Raw genomic sequence first — 22,029 nt, forward strand, 5'->3', positions numbered from 1 at the left:
GATGAACAAAGTCGCCGCGCGTTTATGGGTTTCAGAACAACCTCAGTGACATCCGACGCTGTCAATGATATCGAAGACCTTCGGAAAAAGATTCACGCAGAGTATGACCACACGCAACCTCCAGGAACGGACGTTCTCGCCCGCGTTGCGGCAGGTCAATTGAGAATCTACGCGAACAGAGCGGCGTATGACGCCATGAAGGAGCCTTTGGAAGAGGATTTGCTGATCGGTACGCTTGGCGGATCGAAGAAAAACGCGCTCATCGTGGAAGTGCCACAGGAGCATCAAGTGCTGCCAGACGAAAAAAAGGCAGCGAACGGAAGCCGTCGATCCTCGTCATTTGAATGAACTGGTCGCACTTGCACTACAGCTTGAAGGTGCCAAGGAACTCAAGGTTGAAAAAGTATTGGATACTCCGATGACAATCTTTGGCACGTCAATCCCCGATGGATTGTACATCCGACAGGAGTATTGGAACCTCCATGATATCATCAAGCAACGATTGAGGTCAGATCGATCGCTCCGTAGAATTCTTGTGGTTGGAAGTCCTGGGATTGGGAAGTCGGTGTTTGGGGTGTTCTTGCTGCTGCTGTTCATGACGGAGCAAAAAGATGTCGCCTACCGCCGGCTTGGTGATAAAGTGATCTACTTTACTTGGAACGCGGATGGTTACAAGTGCTCATGTACGCCGTATGCTGGGAGAACCTACGATGGATTATTTGATGGAAATGAAGCCGGTGAAGCATTGTGGCTAAGTGACTTCGACCGTGCGTTTCTATTCGCCAAACCGTGCACCAAGAATTACAACGAGTTTGTCAAGGCGGTTTGCTTCAAGATGTATATGAATCCATGGACAAAAGACGACTGCCAGAGGTTCGCCGATGCAATGAAGTTGGAGGACCAAGACGAGTGGTTACGGAGGTTCAATCTTGTTGGGGGCAAACCAAGATTCTTGTTTTCATCATCCGAAACGTTTGATGACTTGGTACAACGAGTGAAGGAAGATATTCCCCACAATCTCGATGAGTTGAAGGACCAAGTTCGGCTTTTCCAGCAGAAAGTGTTCGAAGATCGGATGAAGCACATTGTATTTCATTTGTATCGCAATGAGAACGCGCCCAGTCGTGCTTACTTGGCGTATTCATCTTTAACAGTCGAGGCGATCATGAATGCGCGTTATAAAGTTGGTTCCGCCGATGAAATTCGCGCATTGTTGCAGACTCCAGCCCCGAATTTGCAGTCGTGGCGAGGCAAAGAAATTGAGAAATTTCTTCTGCAAGAACTTGCCACCAGCAAGTTTTGTATGAGAGCACTCGAAGGAAGCGGTGTCGGAACCGTCACGCGACATGGTCCATTGAATGCAGCGTCGGAGATCATTCAAGCGTCATCTGAAATCCAGAATGAGTTGGTGCTGTACATCCCGCTATCGAAGACTTTTCCAGCAATTGATGGTGTGCTTGTCGTCCCACAAGATGGTCGTATTATCTACGCCCAGTCGACAGTGGCCACAGCTCATCCCATCAAATATCAACAGCTAAAAAATGTCTATCAGGATTTGACGCAGCGCCAAGAGTTTCAAGGCTATACGCACATCCTTCTCTTCATCGTCTCGAACGAAATCTACGACGGTTTTACTGTTCAATCCTACAAGAATGCGGACGGGAAGAATCGCACAGCGAGAGTTGATATCGACGTGACGCAGTATGTTGGAAAGATCAGTCGGCAATAGATCACGATATGAGAATCACCTCGGGTCACGCTTGCTCTGAGGCTCAAGAATCCCGACCGCCCGAGCTCGATGCAATTTCGGAGCAGATTTTGCAGAGACCTCGAACGAAAAGCCGACCGCGGCATCGCTTCTCGAAGGAGAAGTTAGTTGCTTGAGCACATTTTTAATTTGATAAAACAAGAAATGTAGTAACGCAATGCAAATCGACTTGGTGCCGCGCATGTTTCTCCACGTGACCCATGACGCTGAGTTCCGCTTGAGGAACACTCGACTACGTTATATTATCAATGTCACATCTTCGACTGTTTGTGAAAATTTGAAGGATGTTTGCGATTTTCACCCCTTTTTATCTAGTTAATCAGGGTACATTTATTTAAAAAGTTAAGTAATCAGGATACCAATGAGTTCAATGCGCCAAATAACCCAATTATACGTTGGGTGGCTAAATAAAGCCAAATAATCCCAATGGATTTTCCCCGTGCCCTCTCATTGGTCGAATCAAATGGTCTGTTCAAATTAGTGTCCAAGTAGGAAAAGTCTGCTGATGGCGATGCTAGTTCTTGGGGTGTTGGTGTTGGTTCTCGTGGCAGTGTTGCTGCTCGTGACGTTCGTGGCCGTCACGTGGGAGCACGATCTGGTGCAAAGGTATTGGGTGCTCTCTTTACTTTAATCCCCCCCCCCCCTCTATACCTAAATGAGCTGCGTGAATTTTGCTGTTGTCATGTCGCTGTAGCTACGCTGCGTTGCCAGCCCCTGCTGACCTAGGCACGAAGGAGTTTCGCTGGCGCTGTTGGCTGTCACCGCTTACGCGTCGCGGTTGGCGCACCTCCATTCTGCGTAGCCCATGTCCACGTATCACGTTGCAGTGTCCCTTTGCGTTACTGTCTTCGGATTTTGCTAAGCTCGCCACCTCGCTGAGTCTGCCGAAGCTGACACTGGAGCAACTGCCATTCATGTTTCCACAAGTGGCAGTTAGCAGTTTGTTCCTACAACTTCTGGGAAACTCGAACTTTCCGGTTAGCGTGCGCAACATTCGTCTTAAAGCTCTTACTGTGGTCCAGCTGAGGCCGCTGGACATGAGTTTTCCGTCTCAAGGCGAAGAGACGCCACCGCCACCAGAGCTCACGGTGCGTAGCGAATGACTCGGATATATTGTTCTCCTTCTGGCATGCTAACAATGGCGCTGATCGAATCAATGTAGTGCATCATGGTTCTGACAGAGAAGCGTTTCCTGGAGTCGGAGATTGAGTTCATGGTTCAAACGGACCTGTTCGATGACCAGGGCACGGTATGGCAGTCTGTAACCTGGTTTGCGATCCCGTTCAAGCAAGAGGCACTATTGGTCCCGGTATCACAGTCTTCATTCAACCTGGATGAAAACATGGTGACGCGTGCCAACGCGAACCTTCGTGAGGAGTCCTTTGAATGCTCTGCTAGGAACGTTTCCGAGTTCAGGGATGTTGGCGTTGTGGATTTAACAGGTGCGCGCACCAACGAGACCGACTCTGCCCCGCTTATGTGGATGCTTGCACGTGCAACGGGCATGCTTCAGCAGCAACAGCGAGTGCCAGCGCAACCGCTCATGTGCAGCTGTATGTTCGGCGAGGAGTTGGCATCCGTTCCACTCCACAAGAAATTACAACTACAGTCGTGGACCAATGAGGAATGTCCGCAGGAGCAGACACAACCGGAAGTGGCCAAGTTTGCTGTCAATTCTCAAGACATGAATGTCATGACTGGAATTCTACGAACTGTCGGGTGGAACTATTCCAACGCATCGTGAGGATAAACTTCGAGAATGAACCTAGCTTTCTGCAACATTGTCCATACCATCTTGTAAATTTACTTTCCTTTACTGTAAAAAGACATTTTTATCTGTAAATTTAGCTAACATCCAAGTTGAAAGGCGTTGCCCAAAAGATCCCACTATCCAGCGGCGAGGATCGCGCCGTGTTCCTTGAGATCGACGACGTCCGGTGGCGAGGGCTCTTTAGCGCGTGCTTTGCGTCGTGTGTGCTAGCTAAACGAACACCCCAGGGCGCTGTAAGAAGTCCTCTCCGATGAGCCACGAGAACGACAATGGTGTCACGGAGCCGCTGCTCCCCGCGCGCTTTAAAGGTCGCTCCAATTCTCTGTCTTCCTCTCCCAATGTGGTGTACGATGGCGATTCTACGGGGCATGTAGAGCGAGGCGAGGGCCACGTGAAGAACCGTCCCCTTCGAGATTCGTACTTGAAGCAGCTGGGCTATACACCCCTCATTTTCAAGGTAAAGTGTATCTCGAGCACTTCCTAGCTCTTACTTGACGGTTGTTGCTCATGTGCTGCATAATGAAGCGTAGAAGCTCTAACGTGCCTTATCTTCATACAGAAAATGAAGAAAATTGGCAGCTTTATCGCCTCGATGTCGCCGATGCGGAACCGAAAGGTAGCCAGTGAAGTTCTCTTTGATTGCACACTGTTTCATAATTTAAAAACCCATTGCTACGTGCCGCTGGAAACCATCTAGCCTAATGACGACGACCTCCTTAGCGACGCCTTTCCGTATCACCAGTCAATCATTCCATCCAAGGGCTCGATCCGCGGCTCCGTTTTCAATTTGGCCGGCGCTACTCTTGGTGCAGGAGCGCTATCATTGCCGTATGCAGTCGCAGTCTCTGGCTTGGGTTTTGCTGTGGCTCAGCTTGTACTGGCTGCAATATTAACTGTGTATACGATTCGATTGCTGATTCGCGCGGAGGATATTACAAAGTATGAAACTCAAGCAATCCTTCAGTTCTACATGATGACTGATGCGCCTATTATTAAAATTATCTGGAGCAGGTTGAAGTCTTACGAGGATCTGGCCATGTACTGCTTCGGCACGAAGGTACGCTCTATTAACTTATTAGTTTGAGAGCTTTACACCTCTAACCTGCACGTTTAGATGACGATTTTCGTCGAGGTGAATATTCTGGTTTTCTGCTTTGGAATTTCAGTCGCGTACCTTGTAACGCTAGGGGATATTATCACGCCACTTGGTGAGCTCTGCTTCGGGATGCAAAGTATTTTCGCACAGCGATGGGTGCTCATGACGATCTCGTGCGGAACGATCATGCTGCCACTATCTATGATGAAGGACATCAGCAGTCTCCAGTTTTCATCCATTCTGGGCGTGCTTTCTATCATCTTCCTCGTTGTGGCGGTGGCCATCCGGTCAATTATGTACGCGAGTGCCAATGGCATTCCGGACGACATTAGCTGGGCCATCGATTTGAGTCATGGTCCGAACTTCATGCTCAGCGTGCCAATTGTTATGTTCGCATTTACCTGTCAGGTGGGTGCCGTGATGTATTTTCATTCGTTGTCAGCGTTCTAATGGTCGTCTGTGCATCGAAATCAGGTGAATGTTTTCTCGATTTACACGGAGCTGCAGCGTCCATGCATTCGGCGCATGAACAAGGTAGTCGACCGCGCTACACTGATCTCTTTCCTGATCTATCTCTCTATCGGAGTGGTTGCGTATCTGGCGTTTGGTCCTCAGCTCGCGGAACCGAAGTACAAGGGAAATATCCTTTTGAGTTTCCCGTTGAACGACACGTTGATTGCCATTAGCCGAGCCGCCATCACCTTTACCGTGGCTGTGGCTTTTCCGTTGAACATCTTCCCGTGTCGCTTCACTATCGATATGATGTTCTTCTCCAACTCGGAGGACTCGTGGCCGCGCCATGTGGCCGTGACGAGCGGCCTGGTGCTGCTGGCACTACTGCTCGCTATCTTCTGTCCCAGTATTAATGTGGTGTTCGGCATCATCGGTGGCACGTGTTCCACGGTTGTGTGTTTCTGCTTCCCGGCTGCATTCATCTTGAAGCTCGAGGACGGCCCACTGCTAGGCCCCAAGAAGATCGGCCCGCTGCTGCTGTTCATCGGCGCAATTGTGATCGGGTTTCTGGGTACGGGTGTAACGGTCTGGTCCAGCCTGCTCATGCCGCCAGCGTGAGGCGCTGTTAGTAAGTCACCATGCCTTCAGCATTGGGCTACACCAACGCAGTGGAAAATGAGGCCCACTTCAATTTGGGTGTGCAGAACATAAAATAGTCCAAACATTTTCGATCAATCATCTTCGACTGCCATCATCTTCAGGTTCGAGTCCTTGACGATGGAGTAAACAAACTGAATTGTCCGATTGGCAGCTCTTCCGGGTTGTACCACATCGCCTCTCGCGAAGAGTGTATCTGGCACTGAAGACGGCTATGAACGCGACCGGAGACGGCACTTCGCGCTACGCGGCAGTGCAGAATGAGGAGGCGATCCAGACGTGCCTGTACTGCGCCAACCTGAAGGTGCTACGCGATTTGCTGCCTCCGAAGCGATGTGATTATGTAAGTTGGCCCTGGAGACTACAAGCACCATTTTCTTTCCTACTAACGCTGAGGCTACTGCTGCTCTGGTTGATTGTTTGTACAGTGCCGTAAGTGGCGATGCCAGTTTTGCACGCTCAAGTTTCCGCTGCTAGGCTCGCGCAAGGGGCTCCCAAAAAAACTGAAGGGTAACTCGCGCATTTGTGTGCAGTGCTTTGGCCAGATCTGGCAGGAGAATGAAGCCGCCAGCTCGCCAGATGTACTCGGGCGTTTGGGTGGGCCAAAGCACGTGTCCGTACCGGACACTCAGGAGTGCAGGCGTGAATCACGCGGCGTTAGCTTTTTGGAGGGAGACCCAATGATGGGGCGCCGAGGATCGATAATGGAGACGAGTCGCCGCAGCTCTGAAATGGGATCAAGTCGTCGAGAATCCATGCAGGAGTTGGAACGTCGTGAGTCGATGATTGTTGATCAAGTGTGGGCAAGGTCGGGCTCATTCAGTGGCTCCAACAGATTTTCGTTCATGGACAGCTCGAGTGGCAACGATCTCACCAAGCGGCCAGTGACCTCGAAGATTCGTCGCGGTGGGCTTTCATACCGCGTCGCATCGTTCTTGGGTCTTGTGGCAGGTGATGGAGCTGATAGAACAAGCATGAACTCTGCAATCGGTCTGTGGCTGTCACTCTTTGCCGCTTCCATCCTGTTGGTGATTGCATTAGCCGACGGGTTTACCCTTCACCAGCGCCTATGGTATTGTGTAGTGACGTATGGAGTATTTCTTACGCTGCACCCTTGGGTCCATGCAGATCGACTGGACAGATCCACGTCAGAGAAATCAAACCAGATAAAACGAATGGTGCAGTCAAATGCTATAGCACCAGCTCAAGATACGACAAGACGCCGCATATCCTTGGCTGTTTCAGGGAGTGGGTCTGTTCCAGCAGAGTACAAACGTTGTCTTCAGGAGATGGAAGAGAAGTTAGCGTACTACTTGAGTGACAAGTGTCCCTGGAAGCTGGTAAAGGATACTACAGGGGGTGGCATCTACGAAATGACTGCAAACAAAATGCCCTTCGCTATTTTCAAGATCGAGGTATTCATAACGGGGATATCCATGGACAAGTTCCTGGCCTTCCTCGACAGCAAGGACCCAAAGGATCGATGTGTGTGGGATCTCAACCAGGCAAATTATGAGGTGATCGAGACATTCGACAGCAGTGACCTTGATGAGGATGCCGATGTGAGTGTCTGCGTGAATACGCAGAAGCCCTTTCTTGGTGGGTTGGTGGCTTCGCGAGACTTCTGCTTGCTCAATGTGGCAACAGACAAATCAATCTGCTTCTCCAGTGTCACGCATCCAGCCGTACCTGTGCGTCCAGGAACAACTCGCGGCCACATCTTTTTCTCTTGCTTCCATTGCGAGGAGAATGCAAATGTTGAGGGGCCAGAGGGCTTTTTGCTGACCTACATTTGCCAAACTGACATTGGTGGGAACCTCCCCGTGAAGCTGCTTTACAACGGCACCATGGACAACATGCAGAAAATGTCAAAGGTGTTCTTGCAAGCCTGCTACTTGTTTTCCGGATAAAAGGCAATACTGTACTCTGGAGGCACTCACGCTGCAGAGACAGCCAGAAGAAGTGAAATGATCGAACATCTCGTACACGTGACCGAAGCGTGCCTTTATATGTCATAATTGCGTAGGTCTTTGCTACAGCAAGGCGAATAACCATCACTAACAAACGGTGATACTAGTCAATATGTTCCGTGTGGGCATTCTCTGCATTACGCTCCCACCAATAAATACCCCATGGGGCTACAAAGCTGCTCACCAACCTCCTTGTCCTTTGACGTTATGAGCGAGGTGAGCCGAGCAACGGACGGCAGCTGAAAGTGGATACAGTGATGCGATCTTCCTCGATAACATTATTGTCACGTTGTAGTATAGTAGTTCATTCCTCAATGCTGCCTGTGTTGTTCTGCAGCGTTGAGTCTACCAGTTTGTCCAGCATGTACATAAAGGCTGGGTTCTCCTTGACCCAGATGATAAACTTGGTAGCTTGAGAGGGAGTGAGGATCTGTTGTAGCTGCGCTACCTGGGTCTCTAACGCAGTGTTCTTCTCATCGGTCACTTCTTCCAGCTTCTTCACAATGCTCAAGGTGTGATTCAGATCGTCGCGAACTGTTTTGATGGCCGCTCGGCGCTCCAGAATCTGCCGTTGTTGTTCGTCTGAAACCTCTAACTCGTCCGCCAGGATACCCCAAAGACTCATAGTCGCGTTGGCAGATTCTGGCGCGGACATCGGATCTTCCTTGATAACGTGATCACGTCTGAGCATATCCACTCCCTGTTCCACTGAATACAGACTCAACTTCGTAACCTGCGTGGGAAGGAGCAGCTCACGAATGCGGGACAGATGAAAGTGCAGCTTCTCGCGTCGCTTTGGTCCGTAGTCTGAGTACGTCACCTTGTACATGTTCAGGAATTGCGCGATCTCTTGTTCATTTGCATTGCGCTGCAGCATTTCCCGCATCTGCTCCTTGATCTGCTGCTTTTCGCGCTGCTCACTTAAAATCGCCTCCTTGCCAATTTTCAGGCGCATTTTCAGATCCATATTTTCTGCCTCCAGTCGGCGAAGTCGTGCCTCATTCTGTTCAAGCTGCTTCGTCTTGCGCTTGCGGAACTCCCGAACGGACACTAGGTTTTTCACACGACGAAGCTGCTTTTTCTCGAGATCTTCTTCAGCCTCAGAGCCGGCAGCAGTTGGTGACGCTGGCTCGCTCTTTTTGCGCTTTAGTGGTCGTTTACTCTTTGGGACAGTCAAAGCGCTTATCTTGCTCTTAGCTCTAGTGTTGCGGGAGCTAGTAGGAGCCTTTTGTCCGGCGCTTTGTACTGCAGAGCCACTGTTTTCTCGCTTCTTCCCTCCTGCCCCCTTAGCAGCTGCCATCAACTTGGCCGCTGATTGTTTTCCGTCCTTCTCCTCTGCATCGTTATCGTCGTCAAAATCTTCGTAGCTCGCATCCACGCTGAGATTGCCACTGTCAAAGGGCCGCGTGTTCGGAAGCATAGACATGAAACTCGCGGACTGCGAAGACCGCAGACCCTCATACAACTGCGTCGCCAACAATCGGGCGTTCGACTCCGTTACTCCAGCAGCAGTAGCCGCGTCGACCGCTTGGCCCTTGGTCATCATGTGCTGGGTTCCCGCCATCATGCGGTCCATCTCGATGTCATCGAGAGGCAAAATGTCGCTTTCCGCGTTCTCTGAGGAGCTGGCTGCCAACCTGTCGCTCGTGGTCGCAGAGGTCGCTGCGTTGTTACGCAGTAGCCATCCGAAAGCGTCCTCCTCGCCGTCCTTAAAGATGCTCCAATCGATTCCGCTCATGGGTGCGGGACTGGTCGGGTTGCGCTTGTCGCTGCTGGGACTGGCGTCCTGCTGGTCGCCCATCAGTGTGGCGTTGGTGGGTAGCGGGCCTGACGGATGAATTGCGCTCTACTGCGGAGCTCTCTCTTTCTGAGATGCTTGTCTAGTTGCAAGTGGACTGCACAGCAAGGGCACGCACGCGTCCGTCGTTGTAATCTGAGTCGGACTGGACTCAGACTCGCGCCACCGGACGACGACGTCAAGTGTAAACAAGTCTCCACCAAACGTAGTAAGTTGCCTTTACCTACCGGCAGGAATATCTCCAACGTGCTGGTTAACCCGCAGGCGTATCCCTTCGTCGTTCAATATAAAATCTGGTTCCCAAGCGGAGAAAAAGCAAATGTGTAGCGCAGTCTGCGCAGATTGCCTTACGAGTTTTGTGTTCAAGAAGTGACGTTGTCGTCGCCTGCGTTCTGTGTAATTTATCCTCTGATTGCTTGGGGAGCCGTAGATCATCTGAGTGCGAAGGTTCAAGGCTGATGCTGCTACTACCGAGGTGTGACGAACCTACCTTTCCGCACGATTGCTTCGTGTGGTCACGGGCCCAGTAGGATACCTAGGTAGGGTGCATGTGACTTCAACAGCGACTCCCCCTGGAACGAAGTTCTTGATACTGACACATTATACACGATCTGAAACTCCCCAGTCAATCCACCTATTGCTCAAGTCTACAGTGCTGCTATTATCTTTAGGGACACTAAAGATTGTGTTGTTCTACTCGCATTACGCGGAATTAGATCGTGCAACTCGGTCTAAAGCTGACTTACACAATGACTGACAACTGGCAGAAACGGTTTTTAAAAAAATGTGCGTATTGCAAATTCAAAAGTGAAATTGCCATTTTAGGGGGTGTTCCTATCTATAGGGACACTAATTATTTGTCAAGATACTGAAGTGACGTTTCATTTCTATTGGCTAAAATTATGCAATTAGCTCGGAACTGTTCTTTACTCCCTCTAGACCACGCGCGGAATCCCCAAGCAACTCACGAATGCCACGAGGGAAACGATTGTCGGCGGAGGAGATAGGACGAGTGAAAGCATATTTTGCAGACGGGAAAAGCAAACGCTGGATCGCCCGTGCAATAGCCCGCAGTGTCAATGCTGTAATCAATGTCCTTCAACCTCCAAAGCTTCCAAAAAACAAAAAACGCCAAGGAAGGCGCCCTAAATGCACTAAGCGCCTGGTCCGTCAGGTGCTGCGACTTGCCACCGTGGAAAAACTATATTCTAAACGGATTTCGGAGGCAATCGGCCACGTACTACGCCCAAGTACCGTCAGAAAGCTGCTTAACTCGTCGGCGATCGCCAAGTGGATCAAGCGGAAACCGTCACCGGCCATCAAGCCGAACCACAAGGTGGCTAGAGCCGCATTTGCTGCCAAATTTCTAAGCAAAACGCGCATCTGGCGTCGCGTCTTCTTCAGCGACGAGAAGAAGTTCAACTTGGACGGTCCGGACGGGTACCAATACTATTGGCACGACATTCGGAACGACCAAGAAATCTTCTCGAAGCGCGCAAGCGGCGGCGGCAGCGTAATGCTGTGGGCTGGCATGAACTTCTTTGGAAAAACTGAGATTGCATTCCTTGAGGGAAGGCAAAACTCTGCCTGCTACACTAGCACACTGGACACCTACTTGCTTCCCTTTCTCGAAAACCGTCGCCAAAACCATGGCATTGGGAAGCCTATTTTCCAGCAAGATAATGCCTCAATCCACGAATCTAGGTTCACTAAGGCCCATATTGAGGCGCTAGGCATTAGGAAGCTAAAGTGGCCATCGAAGAGCCCTGATTTAAACCCTGTTGAGAACGTGTGGGGTCAGCTAGCATGGTCTGTCTACGAAGGAGGGCGTCAATTTGACACCAGAGACGAGTTGAAGGCGCAGATCGTGCGAAGCTGGGCTAAAATTCAGCAGAGCTACTTACAAGGGCTCGTGAAAGGTATGCCGACAAGAATGGCGCAAGTAGTTCTCAAAAATGGCGGTGCAATTGATAAATAGACCACTTTCTAACTCGTGTCCCTATAGATAGGAACACCCCCTAAAATGGAAATTTCACTTTAGAATTTGCAATACGCACATTTTTTTAAAACTCGTGTCTGCCAGTTGTCAGTCATTGTGTAAGTCAGCTTTAGACCGAGTTGCATGATCTAATTCCGCGTAATGCGAGTAGAACAACAAAATCGTTAGTGTCCCTATAGATAATAGCAGCACTGTAGGTAGTTGGCCTCCTTCTAGGGGTCCTTGCTTGTCTGCGAACGAGGCGGCGAATGGTGCATGTACCGTCCCGCAGTTATCGTAAGATAGTCTTCAACAATTTGAATCCAATCGCGCCAAACTGATTCATAACATGAATCAGTTTATTGCAGGCGCCAACCACGAAGATCTCCACTTTCGTTTATCATCATCTGCTGCGAGAGCATCTAATTAAGCCAGTCATGCCGCTACCTGCTGTCTACGGTGCCGTATACGCGACGGCCACCAGCTCGGCGCCGGCCGGGAAAATCGACAGCGGCAAGAAAGCATTGCGCCACCTGGAGAACCTGCCGCTGCTGGTGGCTTCGGATTCACTCGAGTCCATGACTACGGAGGGGAAATGGCTCCCGCGCTTCATGCGTCGCGCAGTTGTGCGCAGTGTTGCCAACCGTATCGCTGGTCTCATCCTGGTGGGAACATCGGCTTTCCTGGCCAGCTGCATCGCTACACTGGCCAAGGACGACGCGATTAAATTGTCGGCAGTTGAAGCACTGTTCTGGCGCTCTCTGGTATCTTGGCTGTTCACCGTTGTAAGTTCTTTAGGCATCGCTTTCATATCGGACTCCTCTAACTTTTTGTTGATCAGTTGGCCATTGCGACCACTGGCACGAAGATGCGCGTTAAGAAAGAGTTTAATCGCCAGCTCTTGCTTCGATGTATCTTGGGTTGCATTTCAACGACACTTTCAGTTCTAGTGCTGGAGAAATTGGCGGTGTCGAATGCCACTGCAATCACGTACTTCAGTCCTTTGCTCGTGTTCGCAATGGTAAGTTCTTCAACTCGGTTCGTTGTTTCACTGTGTCTGTATCGCCCGTATCGCCTCCTAATCGTTGCGATATTATCCTCGTAACACAATAGGCCGCCTTCTTCCTCAAAGAGAAACCGGGGCTTTTCACAGTAGTATGCTCTGTGCTATGCGTTACCGGTGCCGTGTTGGTCGTGCGACCTGCCTTCCTCTTCGGCAAGAACGGGTCCACCGACGCCAAGTGGTATCACCGCTCCATGACCAGCTTCGTGACTTCGTATCTGTTTGGCGAGTCACTGGCCGTTGGATGTGCTGTCGTGGTGGCTTTCATGCAGGCAGGTGCTTATGTGTCGCTGCGCAGCTTACACAAAGTGCAATATCTCGTCGTGATGCATTACTTCCTGTTCACGATGACACTCGTATCGCTGGCGGCAATGCTTGGCGTTCAGCATGGCAAATTCAAGGCGGGAACGTCGCTGGAAACGTGGGGCGCCATCGCTGGAACAGGTGTGTTGGCCTTCGCGGAGCAGCTCTTCCTCACGCGTGGATTCCAGTTTGATGGCGCCGGCGTGCTGGCTGCCACAAGGCTCCTGCACGTTGGCTGCGAGTTTGCGTGGGGCGTCATCCTGCTGGGCACTGCGTTGAACCCATGGAGCGCTGGTGGTGCCGGCGCCACTGCAGCGGGGGTTCTGTTCCTCGCGCTGCGCCGAGTGCACACCCACTGGGCAGCGAGACGTAGCTTGAGGAGAATGCTGCAGTAAAAGTTGCAGGCAACTTCAACACGCTCACACGTAAATACACATCACTGTCTCTCAAAAATGCGAATAAATGTGAATATTACGTAGTAGTTCTGTAATTTCCATGCTTTAGCCCCCCCCCCCCCCCCTCAAGAAGCAAAAAAAATCGATCAGATCAGAGTCGATGGAGGCAACGGCACCTACTTCGAAGCGACCGGGTCGCTCTGGGCTTGCGCCGGACAAGAATGCGTACAATCACTACGCCCGTAGTTGCCGCGAAGGAGTAGCTCAGGCGCATCCCTCGTGGTCCGTTCAGCAAGTTTCGTCGGAGCTGGGACGGCAGTGGAAAGCTCTAACGGCTGCAGAACGCAAGCCGTGGATCGAGTTGGCGCAGTTTGACAAGGCGCGTTTCCACACCGAAGCTCGCCAGTACATTCGCCAGCAACAGACAGATGGCGTGAGTTTGACGATTAAAGTGTAGCGAACACTGCAGCGAAGGTAATACTGATTAAACTCTGCGAATGTGTGTTTCCCATTAGCAACCGGTGCAACTTCCGATCAAGCGAAAGAAGAAACAGAATGAACCGCGACAGCCCGACACATCCTACATTTGCTTCTGGAAAAGCCGAAGACCAGAAGTGGTAGCTGCTAACCCGTTGCTCGATGCGCAACTCGTATCGAAGGAAGTTGCAAGGCAATGGAGGGCATTGCCAGACAGCGAGCGGAAGATTTGGGAAGATATGGCTGCAAAAGACAAGTTACGTTTTCAAGAGGAAATTGCGTGCATTCACCCAACATTGGAGGTAGCTCCACAAAATGTGTCCGCACTGAAAAGTCCTCTTAAAGACCCGTTCGCTCCCAAACCGGCGAAGACAGGCTTCCAGCTATTCATGAGCCACAACCGCGAGAGTTTTACACTATTAAACATGACGATCAACGAGTTCCGCACTGAGATGAGTCAGCTTTGGAAGCGTCTGAGTGAGGCTGACAAGAATGAGTGGTATGAGCTGGCTAAACAAGACGGACGGCGATTTGAAAGAGAGATGAACGCCTACAAACCTCCAGCCTACATGGATTCGGAGGTTCAACGCGCACACAAGCATATTGACGAGCTGAAACGTTTGACTCGCGGAGATCCAGCGGCACCGCGGCTGCCGAGAAATGCGTATAGCGTGTATTTGTCGACAAAGCGACAAGAAATAGCAGCTCAGCACCCAGACCTCAAGAATTCTCAAATCATGCGTGAAATAGGAATCGCGTGGAAGGCATTAACTGACGACGAGCGCGCTCTGTACCAACGTAAGGCTGAAGAGGACGTGGATCGGTTCCGGACTGAAATGGAAGCTCACTTAGCACGGCAGTATGAGGGTCAGCAAGCTTCAGACCATCCAGCGAAGAAGCGGACACGAAAGCGGAAATATGAGCGACAGACACATACACATCAGGATTTACGAGAACAAGAAAAACAAGAAGATCAACAACAGCAACAGCAGCAGCTAGTTACTGTCCACAGAAAAGTCAAGGCACCGGTAGTTGGACGCAAAAAGCGGAAGACTGGACCCCCTCGTCGTCCAAAGACGGCCTACAACCTCATGTACATGTCCAAGCGCACAGAGTTACTTGCGACGTATCAGATGTCCCACAACGAATGCTCAGCCCTCTGCGGTCGACTGTGGCGTCAGATGTCGGAGGAAGAGCGCGAACCATACAAACGCATGGCTGTTGAAGACAAACGTCGATATGAGGTTGAATTGGCGACCTACAATGCGCAAGCGAGCGTCGCCAGCGAGGGAGCGTTGCGCGACTCGGCAGGGTTTCAATACTTTTTCGAGGCCAAATGCCGAGAGAACGAGAAGATTTCTAGGAATGAAGTTGCTGCAATTTGGCGGGGTATGTCGGAGCCACATCAGCTGCTATGGGCCGAACTTGCGAATGACAGTCACCTACCCGGTGCTGATGCGTCCGACGCGAATCAAGAACGAACAGAAGAGCAGGGGCATCTTGGAATGAGTGCGAGCGCGGTGCTGACCCCGCAAGAGAGACTGCTCTGATTGTATGTGAAAACCTCTTTGGAACGAGTTTTGTTACTTCATCTGTCAAGACGTTGTGCCTCGCCGGTGGAATTTGGGCTGAGCAACATTGGCACCTAGGGGAGTCAACGGATAGGAAGGTGGCTGCGAGCACGAAACCACTGTAGTCCGGTGTGCTTCAAGCGATTTGTCTATAAATATGTTGGCAGGCGACTCATATTTGCTGTAGTGAAACGAAGCAAACACTCGTGATGCGAGTAGGAGACGGAGACCTAGCGACTATGAATAGTGAGCTCCGTCGTGTGTTGCGGTTGCACCTACATATCTATCGCGCCGAGGCAAACCTTTTGGTGTTGTTGTTAAGATATGGATTCGCGGAGGAGCCAGTCTGCGCGTTGGTTTTGCTTTATATCCAGCCACACTTCGACACGTAACTGCTCGCGCACTTAATGCCTTCCTTCTGCTTTGTGCGCTCGTATTCATACCTCAGCGGATAGAGTACGAAACGAACCCAAGCACCCAGCTTTGAATATCTTTCTTGGATCGACAAAGCTCACTTCTCAAGTTGGCGGCCGCCGCTCAATCCACCGGAATTACCAGTAGCGCAGCAGCATCGGTATCTTTGACAATAGCGGACACCACCGCAACCTGGTCTGACAAACGCAACTCCTCGTCGATGCTTCACGACCCAATCTCGTCTGCAACACTCATGTCCTTCTCCCCATCAGCGTCTCCATCAGTAGCAAGTCCAACCGACAGCATTATGTCTGCGGACTCCAGTCCAGCATTGCTGCCGATCACTGCTACCGTCACTGCTGAGCTGTTCGACAGCGATTACAGTAACTCAAACTCACCAGCAATCGTTCCTCTTGTGTCATCGACTAGTGTATCTCCACTAACGATGTCACTTGAAACGTCAAAGTTGAAATCATCCGCAACAGCAGCCCCCGTCCCAACATCGTCCAACGCAACTCACCAAAAGGGGCAAACAGGGATGAATGGAGGCCGCTGGACGGAGCAAGAACACCAAAGCTTCCTCGCGGGATTGCGCCTTTATGGCCGTGAATGGAAAAAAGTGGCGGCCAAGATCAAAACGCGCACATCTGCACAGATCCGAAGCCATGCACAGAAGTATTTCGCCAAGCTTGCACGCGACGATGAAATGCGCAAGCACAGCGGGCTGTCCATGGTAATGTCGGGGCCGGTCGGATATTTCAGCGACGGCGGTTCCTCCGTCGCACAGAATAGCGGTGACGAGGATGGTGAGGGAGCGGATGCATCTCGACAAATGGCCCATGGACGTTCAGCAGGACAAGCAAAAGGAACTGCTGCCATTCTAATTGCCCCGATGGGCTCTGCTGTCAACGGACTTTACAATCAAACAGCGACAACTACCAAAAAGAGATCGCGAACAGCGGTGACAGGCTTTGATGATCAGCTCGGAATGAGCTCGGCTCCTTCAAGATATCCGTATAAGCTTCAAAAGAGAACAATTGATGCCGCACGTGCGGAGTACCTTCCGTCGCAGGAGGAGTTACTAGCAAAGGCATCTCCAAATCTTCGCCACCGGTTATCCAGCCTCATTGAAGCAGAATTGTGTGCTCTTCAGGTCCTCTCATGCTATGCCATGCTACAGCAGCAAGACCAAATCTCAGCACCACGTCAAAAAGCCAAACGACAAGGCAGACCACGTAAGCTAGCGACTGTGACCGCAACTGCCGCCGGAAGCACCACAGCATCGTCGCTTGGTCTATCAATGCTTTCAACGGAGCAAATCCCATCTACTTCATCGATCTATTAAAGCACAAGCGGACACAACGCTTGAGTAAGCACGGCAGACAGAAATTAGTTACCTGTTGCACTAGTTGTATAATTATAAACACCATCAATACGATAAATACACGAGAGAATACTCTTCCGTTTCAATTGACACCAACACAATGGGCAAATATGAAGTACAAGATACCCTTCGATGTCTACTTACATGTACACGCTCGGATAGATTTTCCTGAATAAGCCTTTGCCTTTCGCCGTCACGCTTGGGGTTCTTCTTTTTGGGATTTGAGAAATAGTTCCAACACCGTTGCTGCTGCTGAACGTGGGCTAATGAAACCGTGAACCAGATCCTTCTTCATCTTTTCAGCTTTGTGTCGCACTGTAATACTGCGTGACACAGATCGCATGAGCTGCTCGTTTAGCTGGTTCCACATCCACTTCGAGCTTTGCGCATTGCGCTTCTGAGCGATCTGCGGAGACACGAATGTTACCACACATTAACAAATGCTCCGCGTTTTCCTAGACTCACCTTGTCAAGCTCTCCCATGGTCTTTCGGTATTCTTCAATGATCGCCCACACGTTATCGATGCCCTTCTTCTCCAAAGCAGAAATCATCTTAACCTATGCAAACAAAATTTAGAGCAATACTCGTTGTATATCAAAAATACAGCCAAAAACTTACTTTCGGCTCCCAATCAGGATCTTTCCTGCGCATGAGGTGCATCGCATGCATGTAGTCCACCGCAGTATGCTTCGCTGGTCTATGACATATCCAATCATCAGTGTGAGAACAAATTCATCCCCAACAAGCTCACTGCGCACCCTTTTAGATCGCCGTCTGCTTTGTTTACCACGACGATATCGGCGATCTCCACAATACCTTTCTTCTGACCTTGTAGATCATCACCGCCGGCAGGGGACACCAGCAGCATGACCATGTCAACTGTGTCATCGATTACGATCTCTGACTGACCTAAGCCAACACTCTCGACGAGGATGATGTCGTACCCGCCAGACTCGCAAAGCAGAACAATTTCGTTCGTATGCTGTGCCACACCGCCCAACGTCCCACGTGACGGTGATGGACGAACGAACGCGTTCGGATCATTAGACAGTTTTTCCATGCGGGTCTTGTCGCCAAGAATCGAACCACCCGAACGTGATGACGAGGGATCTGAAGGCAAAGCAAACGATGGATCAACCCACAAATCCCACTTATCAAAGAGTGAACTGCAGGCGTATCGATAGCAAGCACCGCCACCTTGTGGCCCTGCGCCGTAAGGAATAGACCTAGTGTCTCGATAAACGTGGATTTTCCCGCACCTGGTGGTCCAGCGATACCAAGCCGGAAGGATGTCAACTCCGGTGGGTCAACATGTGCGGGCCTCAGAGATCTGCGCTGGGTGAGTACGCTGTCCAGCAGCAGTTCCGCCTGCTCCTCGTCGCTCTTGAGCGTCGACTCGACTGGGAATCATTCGTTTACATCACGTCGACCAGTTTTGTTGTTAGAGATATCCCAGTGCAAACTTCAAGGAGACCGCTCGTACCCAACGTGATGGACCTGCTGAGTGCAGTGCGATTTCCCTGCAGCACGCCTTCCACCAGTCGCTGCGTCATGGGACGCATTTCTCGGGTGGGTGCCGCAAAGACACTGAGCAAGCGCTCACTGCATGTGGCAGATCGCGGCGCCAGCAAGCACCTCGTTACAATCGCGCCGCGCCTCATTCTGTCCTGCCGTCGATGCGTTTTCAATACATCGGTCGGATCCCGACTAAGTGCGAGCATGTTGAACTTGATATTACGTTCGCAAGTTTTTGTGTGTGTCCACACGCGTTACTTTTTAATCACTTAGAATTTGTATGGAGTAGGGTTAGTAGTCAGTTATGCATTAGCAAACGTTTCTCACTTGGTTAAAATATGAGACCCAGCCTCCTCGGCGGTCAGCACCGTAGCAGGCTTTCATTTCCACGAACACCGGCGCAGCAACAGCACTTACGATCGGAAAGCGCCGTAGCGACGTACTAGATCAGTAACCCAGCCCTCCAGCACCAACAACCTCCCCTCTAGGGCTCTGCCACCACCACTTCTAGCATGGGACAGGGACTATCCCATAATGGCATGCCCAGCGGCGGGGACTTCTACGGGGCCCCTATCTACGCGACCAGCCTTAGCCACGATCGGCAGACGGAGGTGCGCGTGAGTGGAGATTCGGACACCGTACAAATCGGCCCGCGCGCCCAACTCCCGTATCTGGAGACGCTCGGTATGCGTAAGCAGGACTTCTTCCGACGGTTAGGCCTGGTGGTCAAGACCCGCGGTAGCCGGATCACGCAGAACGCCGAGGTCGTGATCGCCGACTTCTACAGACTAGACGGAAAGCGTTTCGTGCCACGAAACCACGGACAGGGGCCGCAGCCTACGGACTGGCACGGACTCAAGGGCCCTGCCGAGGCCAGCTGCGGCCTGCGCGCCGGAGACACGCTCTACGCCATCAACCACCGACTTGTAATGAACAAATCCAAGGGACAGGTGTTGCGGCAGATTAACGCGCTGCTGGAGAAGGGCGATGGTGCAACTGTGGTTCTCACGTGGAAACACACAGACGAAATCGAGGTCGTGTCCTGGGAAAGCGAGCTGTGCATGCCGCCGCCTGAGGGCGTCTATACACAGATGGAGAACGAGTGGGGACCTGCGCGGCCAAGCAAGATCTCCTCCGTCTCCATCTAGCAATCAGGCCTGTTCCTCCCCCATGTTTGAGCGCGCGCCATCGCCACAACCAGCCCACCAGCGAACGACATTCCAGTTTTCACTTTTTATCTTTTTCAACGGCATCTTTTCTTTTGCCGTGTCCGCCTACTACAAGACATCAGCAGCTATGGAGGAGCTCGCCGATTCTAGCGCATGTGATCCATCTCAAGCACGTTGGCCTAGAAGTTTCGGTAGAACATGAGGTCTTTTCGTCGATCGGTAGCACTCACGATCGGTGACATCTAGTGATCGAGCGACGAGGAACGGTCAACGAAACATCACGATTGACCAAAACGGCGTGCAACACATGAGCCAACGGAGAACAGCGAAGGAGGAAGGAGGACAGGCTCAACACGAGGTTTGGCTAGCAATTGTTCGCTGTTTCTAGTTTATTTAGTTTTGCATTTCTCTCGATGCCATCGACGGCGTTTTGCACCGCAGACGTCTACAGATCGGCTGCCTGCTCCTTCCGCTGGAAGAGGGAGACTGGCGTTGCTGCTACGACAGTGTAAACAAGTATTATACAATAACACGTTCAATCGCTGTTGCAGTTCCGTTTGCAATTGTTGTCTACAGCAATTGCCGTCGCGTTGACACGGTGGGTACATTTCGCAGCATCGTGTTGCGAACGGTTTATTGGAAGGTCTCCAGTATCCACAGCAAGCACGACAATTATGGCCCTGTATCGGCAATGTAGTCCAAGCTGAGCCCTTTGCTGGACCATGTAATCTGGATACGGTTGAGTGTTTCTAAGCTCTTGACCAGTTCCGGCGATACTAGCATGAGTCGTGTTGTGTCGCTGGGCTGTCAAGGGTATTAAGTAACGCTCAATCAAAGCAGCAGTCCACGACATCACATCGCAAGTATTCTAGCCTTTTCTTCTTCTTCTTCTCTTTGCTCTCTCTGTCGAGTCTAATCCTCCACTGCCAGCAGCTTTTTGAGCCGTTCAAACGTGCCAAAAGTAATCCCTACCATAGGCACAACCTTCATGAGTTCCGGCGTAAGTCCGCGATAAAACCCACGGATGCCCTGGGTCTGAAAAAGCTCCGACGCAATCCCCGAGGGCGTCGGCTTGATACCCGCATTCTCGGCATGAATCGCCGAGATCTGCAGCCGGCGGCGCACCACGTCAATGGGAAATGTCAGCAGGGACGAGGCGATACCAGCCGTGCCACCGCATACAAGCGTGTCCGTCACGCACAAATGAGTGTCGTTGTACATTTCCGCAGCTTGTTCCCTTTCGACGCCAGTCAGTCCTGCAAGTGCCTGATTGCGGCGGAACGACCGCGCGTAGTCCTTGAGCGATTCGTATAAGGTAAAATTGACGGCCAGATTGGGGACCGTGACCATGAGCGTAGCGCCCATGCCACGGTAAAGTCCCATTACGCCCTCCTCGGCGCTAATGCGCTGCACGGCATGCCGAATGCCTGTGTATCGGATGTCTGTATTGAGCTGTGTCGCCAATCGCGTTCGAATGAGGTCGATCGGATAGCAGGCCACCGTGGCCGTTGCACCGGCCAGCGCACCTGATACGAACATGGTGGTCCACGAGTTATCAGCAAAAGCCGGGTGGTTCTGCGCGATGATACCGTTCTTGACCATCTCGAAGGTGAAGAAGTTCACGGCAGAATATGGGAAGCGGTGCAGCACACTGGCGCCATTACCTTTCCAGAAGGCCAGCACACCCTCATTCTTGAGCACCTTGGTGAAAGCACTGGTCACAGTGGGCGAGAAGCGGTCGGTGTGCCGCGTGGAAACCATGCTGTGTACCTGGAAGAGAATCGTAAGACGGCTAAGCGGCGCCGTGACAGTCTTACCGACGCTGCCAGCTACACCGCCGGCAAAGAGCACGCTTCCGTGGCGCATGAGCTGCTTGACAGTGTCCTTTTGTACCAGTTCCACGTCCACATCATCTGTTTCCGTGCACAGATCACCCGTGTCGCCGAAGGTTACGACGCCCGTAGTATGGCGCCGCAGCGTAATGCGCACCTCGCGTTCGCGATCTACCGGATAGGGGAGCGCACCTCTGCCTTCATGGTCTGCCTCGTGGTTAATGGTCGGTCCACGTGACATACTAGGCGTCGGGAGGAAGAGACCGCCAAGGGACGGAGTGGGTCGAAGTTTCTGGGCTTCGTCCTGGTGGTCGTTGGTGTCTGCGGAATCCCCGGCCGCTCACTAACACCGTCGTGTCATTATTGGGTGGACTACACCACATTACCTCATCAGAGTGACATCTAGCTGGCCTT

The 22,029-nt window shown here is 51.5% G+C and overlaps 12 protein-coding genes across 16 annotated transcripts; 8 read left to right on the forward strand and 4 right to left on the reverse strand.

Moving 5' to 3' along the window:
* Positions 1 to 24: 24 nt before the first annotated feature.
* Positions 25 to 348, forward strand: PPTG_09193 (hypothetical protein; the record flags this gene model as incomplete). The annotated part of the gene is made up of 1 exon (XM_008904066.1): positions 25 to 348. The coding sequence occupies one exon, from the start codon at positions 25 to 27 to the stop codon at positions 346 to 348; it is 324 nt and encodes a 107-aa protein (XP_008902314.1).
* Positions 349 to 418: 70 nt separating this feature from the next.
* Positions 419 to 1,729, forward strand: PPTG_09194 (hypothetical protein; the record flags this gene model as incomplete). The annotated part of the gene is made up of 1 exon (XM_008904067.1): positions 419 to 1,729. One exon carries the CDS (start codon positions 419 to 421, stop codon positions 1,727 to 1,729), a length of 1,311 nt encoding a protein of 436 aa, XP_008902315.1.
* Positions 1,730 to 2,230: 501 nt separating this feature from the next.
* On the forward strand, positions 2,231 to 3,634 carry PPTG_09195. Of its 2 annotated transcripts, XM_008904068.1 has the most exons (3): positions 2,231 to 2,374; positions 2,463 to 2,856; positions 2,931 to 3,634. In XM_008904068.1, the coding sequence occupies exons 1-3, from the start codon at positions 2,274 to 2,276 to the stop codon at positions 3,510 to 3,512; spliced, it is 1,077 nt and encodes a 358-aa protein (XP_008902316.1). In that variant the 5' UTR covers positions 2,231 to 2,273; the 3' UTR covers positions 3,513 to 3,634. The 2 variants fall into 2 exon arrangements, with proteins under 2 accessions (XP_008902316.1, XP_008902317.1); XM_008904069.1 differs by having other exon boundaries at positions 2,231 to 2,856.
* Positions 3,635 to 3,789: 155 nt separating this feature from the next.
* On the forward strand, positions 3,790 to 5,706 carry PPTG_09196 (hypothetical protein; the record flags this gene model as incomplete). The annotated part of the gene is made up of 6 exons (XM_008904070.1): positions 3,790 to 3,996; positions 4,099 to 4,155; positions 4,237 to 4,478; positions 4,551 to 4,596; positions 4,654 to 5,043; positions 5,110 to 5,706. The coding sequence occupies 6 exons, from the start codon at positions 3,790 to 3,792 to the stop codon at positions 5,704 to 5,706; spliced, it is 1,539 nt and encodes a 512-aa protein (XP_008902318.1).
* A 253-nt stretch (positions 5,707 to 5,959) lies between these two features.
* PPTG_09197 (hypothetical protein) lies at positions 5,960 to 7,655 on the forward strand (the record flags this gene model as incomplete). The annotated part of the gene is made up of 2 exons (XM_008904071.1): positions 5,960 to 6,088; positions 6,174 to 7,655. The coding sequence occupies 2 exons, from the start codon at positions 5,960 to 5,962 to the stop codon at positions 7,653 to 7,655; spliced, it is 1,611 nt and encodes a 536-aa protein (XP_008902319.1).
* PPTG_09198 (hypothetical protein) lies at positions 7,573 to 9,826 on the reverse strand. The gene has a single exon (XM_008904072.1). It carries the CDS (start codon positions 9,514 to 9,516, stop codon positions 8,020 to 8,022), a length of 1,497 nt encoding a protein of 498 aa, XP_008902320.1. The 5' UTR covers positions 9,517 to 9,826; the 3' UTR covers positions 7,573 to 8,019.
* A 1,998-nt stretch (positions 9,827 to 11,824) lies between these two features.
* PPTG_09199 (hypothetical protein) lies at positions 11,825 to 13,346 on the forward strand. Its single transcript, XM_008904073.1, has 3 exons — positions 11,825 to 12,276; positions 12,333 to 12,512; positions 12,605 to 13,346. The coding sequence occupies exons 1-3, from the start codon at positions 11,929 to 11,931 to the stop codon at positions 13,250 to 13,252; spliced, it is 1,176 nt and encodes a 391-aa protein (XP_008902321.1). The 5' UTR covers positions 11,825 to 11,928; the 3' UTR covers positions 13,253 to 13,346.
* A 46-nt stretch (positions 13,347 to 13,392) lies between these two features.
* Positions 13,393 to 17,179, forward strand: PPTG_09200 (hypothetical protein). The gene is made up of 2 exons (XM_008904074.1): positions 13,393 to 13,685; positions 13,768 to 17,179. Exons 1-2 carry the CDS (start codon positions 13,413 to 13,415, stop codon positions 15,277 to 15,279), a joined length of 1,785 nt encoding a protein of 594 aa, XP_008902322.1. The 5' UTR covers positions 13,393 to 13,412; the 3' UTR covers positions 15,280 to 17,179.
* On the reverse strand, positions 15,446 to 16,690 carry PPTG_22482 (hypothetical protein). Its single transcript, XM_008904334.1, has one exon. The coding sequence runs from the start codon at positions 16,553 to 16,555 to the stop codon at positions 16,187 to 16,189; it is 369 nt and encodes a 122-aa protein (XP_008902582.1). The 5' UTR covers positions 16,556 to 16,690; the 3' UTR covers positions 15,446 to 16,186.
* On the reverse strand, positions 16,608 to 18,795 carry PPTG_09202 (LAO/AO transport system ATPase). 4 transcript variants are annotated; one of them, XM_008904075.1, is made up of 7 exons: positions 18,583 to 18,795; positions 18,359 to 18,499; positions 17,858 to 18,209; positions 17,718 to 17,796; positions 17,564 to 17,656; positions 17,243 to 17,504; positions 16,608 to 17,078 (listed from the first exon to the last, which is right to left on the reverse strand). In XM_008904075.1, the coding sequence occupies exons 1-6, from the start codon at positions 18,758 to 18,760 to the stop codon at positions 17,292 to 17,294; spliced, it is 1,056 nt and encodes a 351-aa protein (XP_008902323.1). In that variant the 5' UTR covers positions 18,761 to 18,795; the 3' UTR covers positions 16,608 to 17,078; positions 17,243 to 17,291. The 4 variants fall into 4 exon arrangements, with proteins under 4 accessions (XP_008902323.1, XP_008902325.1, XP_008902324.1 ...); XM_008904078.1 differs by lacking the exon at positions 16,608 to 17,078 and having other exon boundaries at positions 17,158 to 17,504; XM_008904077.1 differs by having other exon boundaries at positions 16,614 to 17,504; positions 17,858 to 18,499.
* A 154-nt stretch (positions 18,796 to 18,949) lies between these two features.
* PPTG_09203 (hypothetical protein) lies at positions 18,950 to 20,338 on the forward strand. The gene has a single exon (XM_008904079.1). It carries the CDS (start codon positions 19,127 to 19,129, stop codon positions 19,760 to 19,762), a length of 636 nt encoding a protein of 211 aa, XP_008902327.1. The 5' UTR covers positions 18,950 to 19,126; the 3' UTR covers positions 19,763 to 20,338.
* On the reverse strand, positions 20,071 to 21,961 carry PPTG_09204 (hypothetical protein). Its single transcript, XM_008904080.1, has one exon. The coding sequence runs from the start codon at positions 21,854 to 21,856 to the stop codon at positions 20,696 to 20,698; it is 1,161 nt and encodes a 386-aa protein (XP_008902328.1). The 5' UTR covers positions 21,857 to 21,961; the 3' UTR covers positions 20,071 to 20,695.
* Positions 21,962 to 22,029: the final 68 nt, after the last annotated feature.

The sequence above is a fragment of the Phytophthora parasitica genome (genome assembly GCF_000247585.1).
Source record: "Phytophthora parasitica INRA-310 unplaced genomic scaffold supercont2.17, whole genome shotgun sequence".
Lineage (NCBI taxonomy): Eukaryota > Oomycota > Peronosporomycetes > Peronosporales > Peronosporaceae > Phytophthora > Phytophthora nicotianae.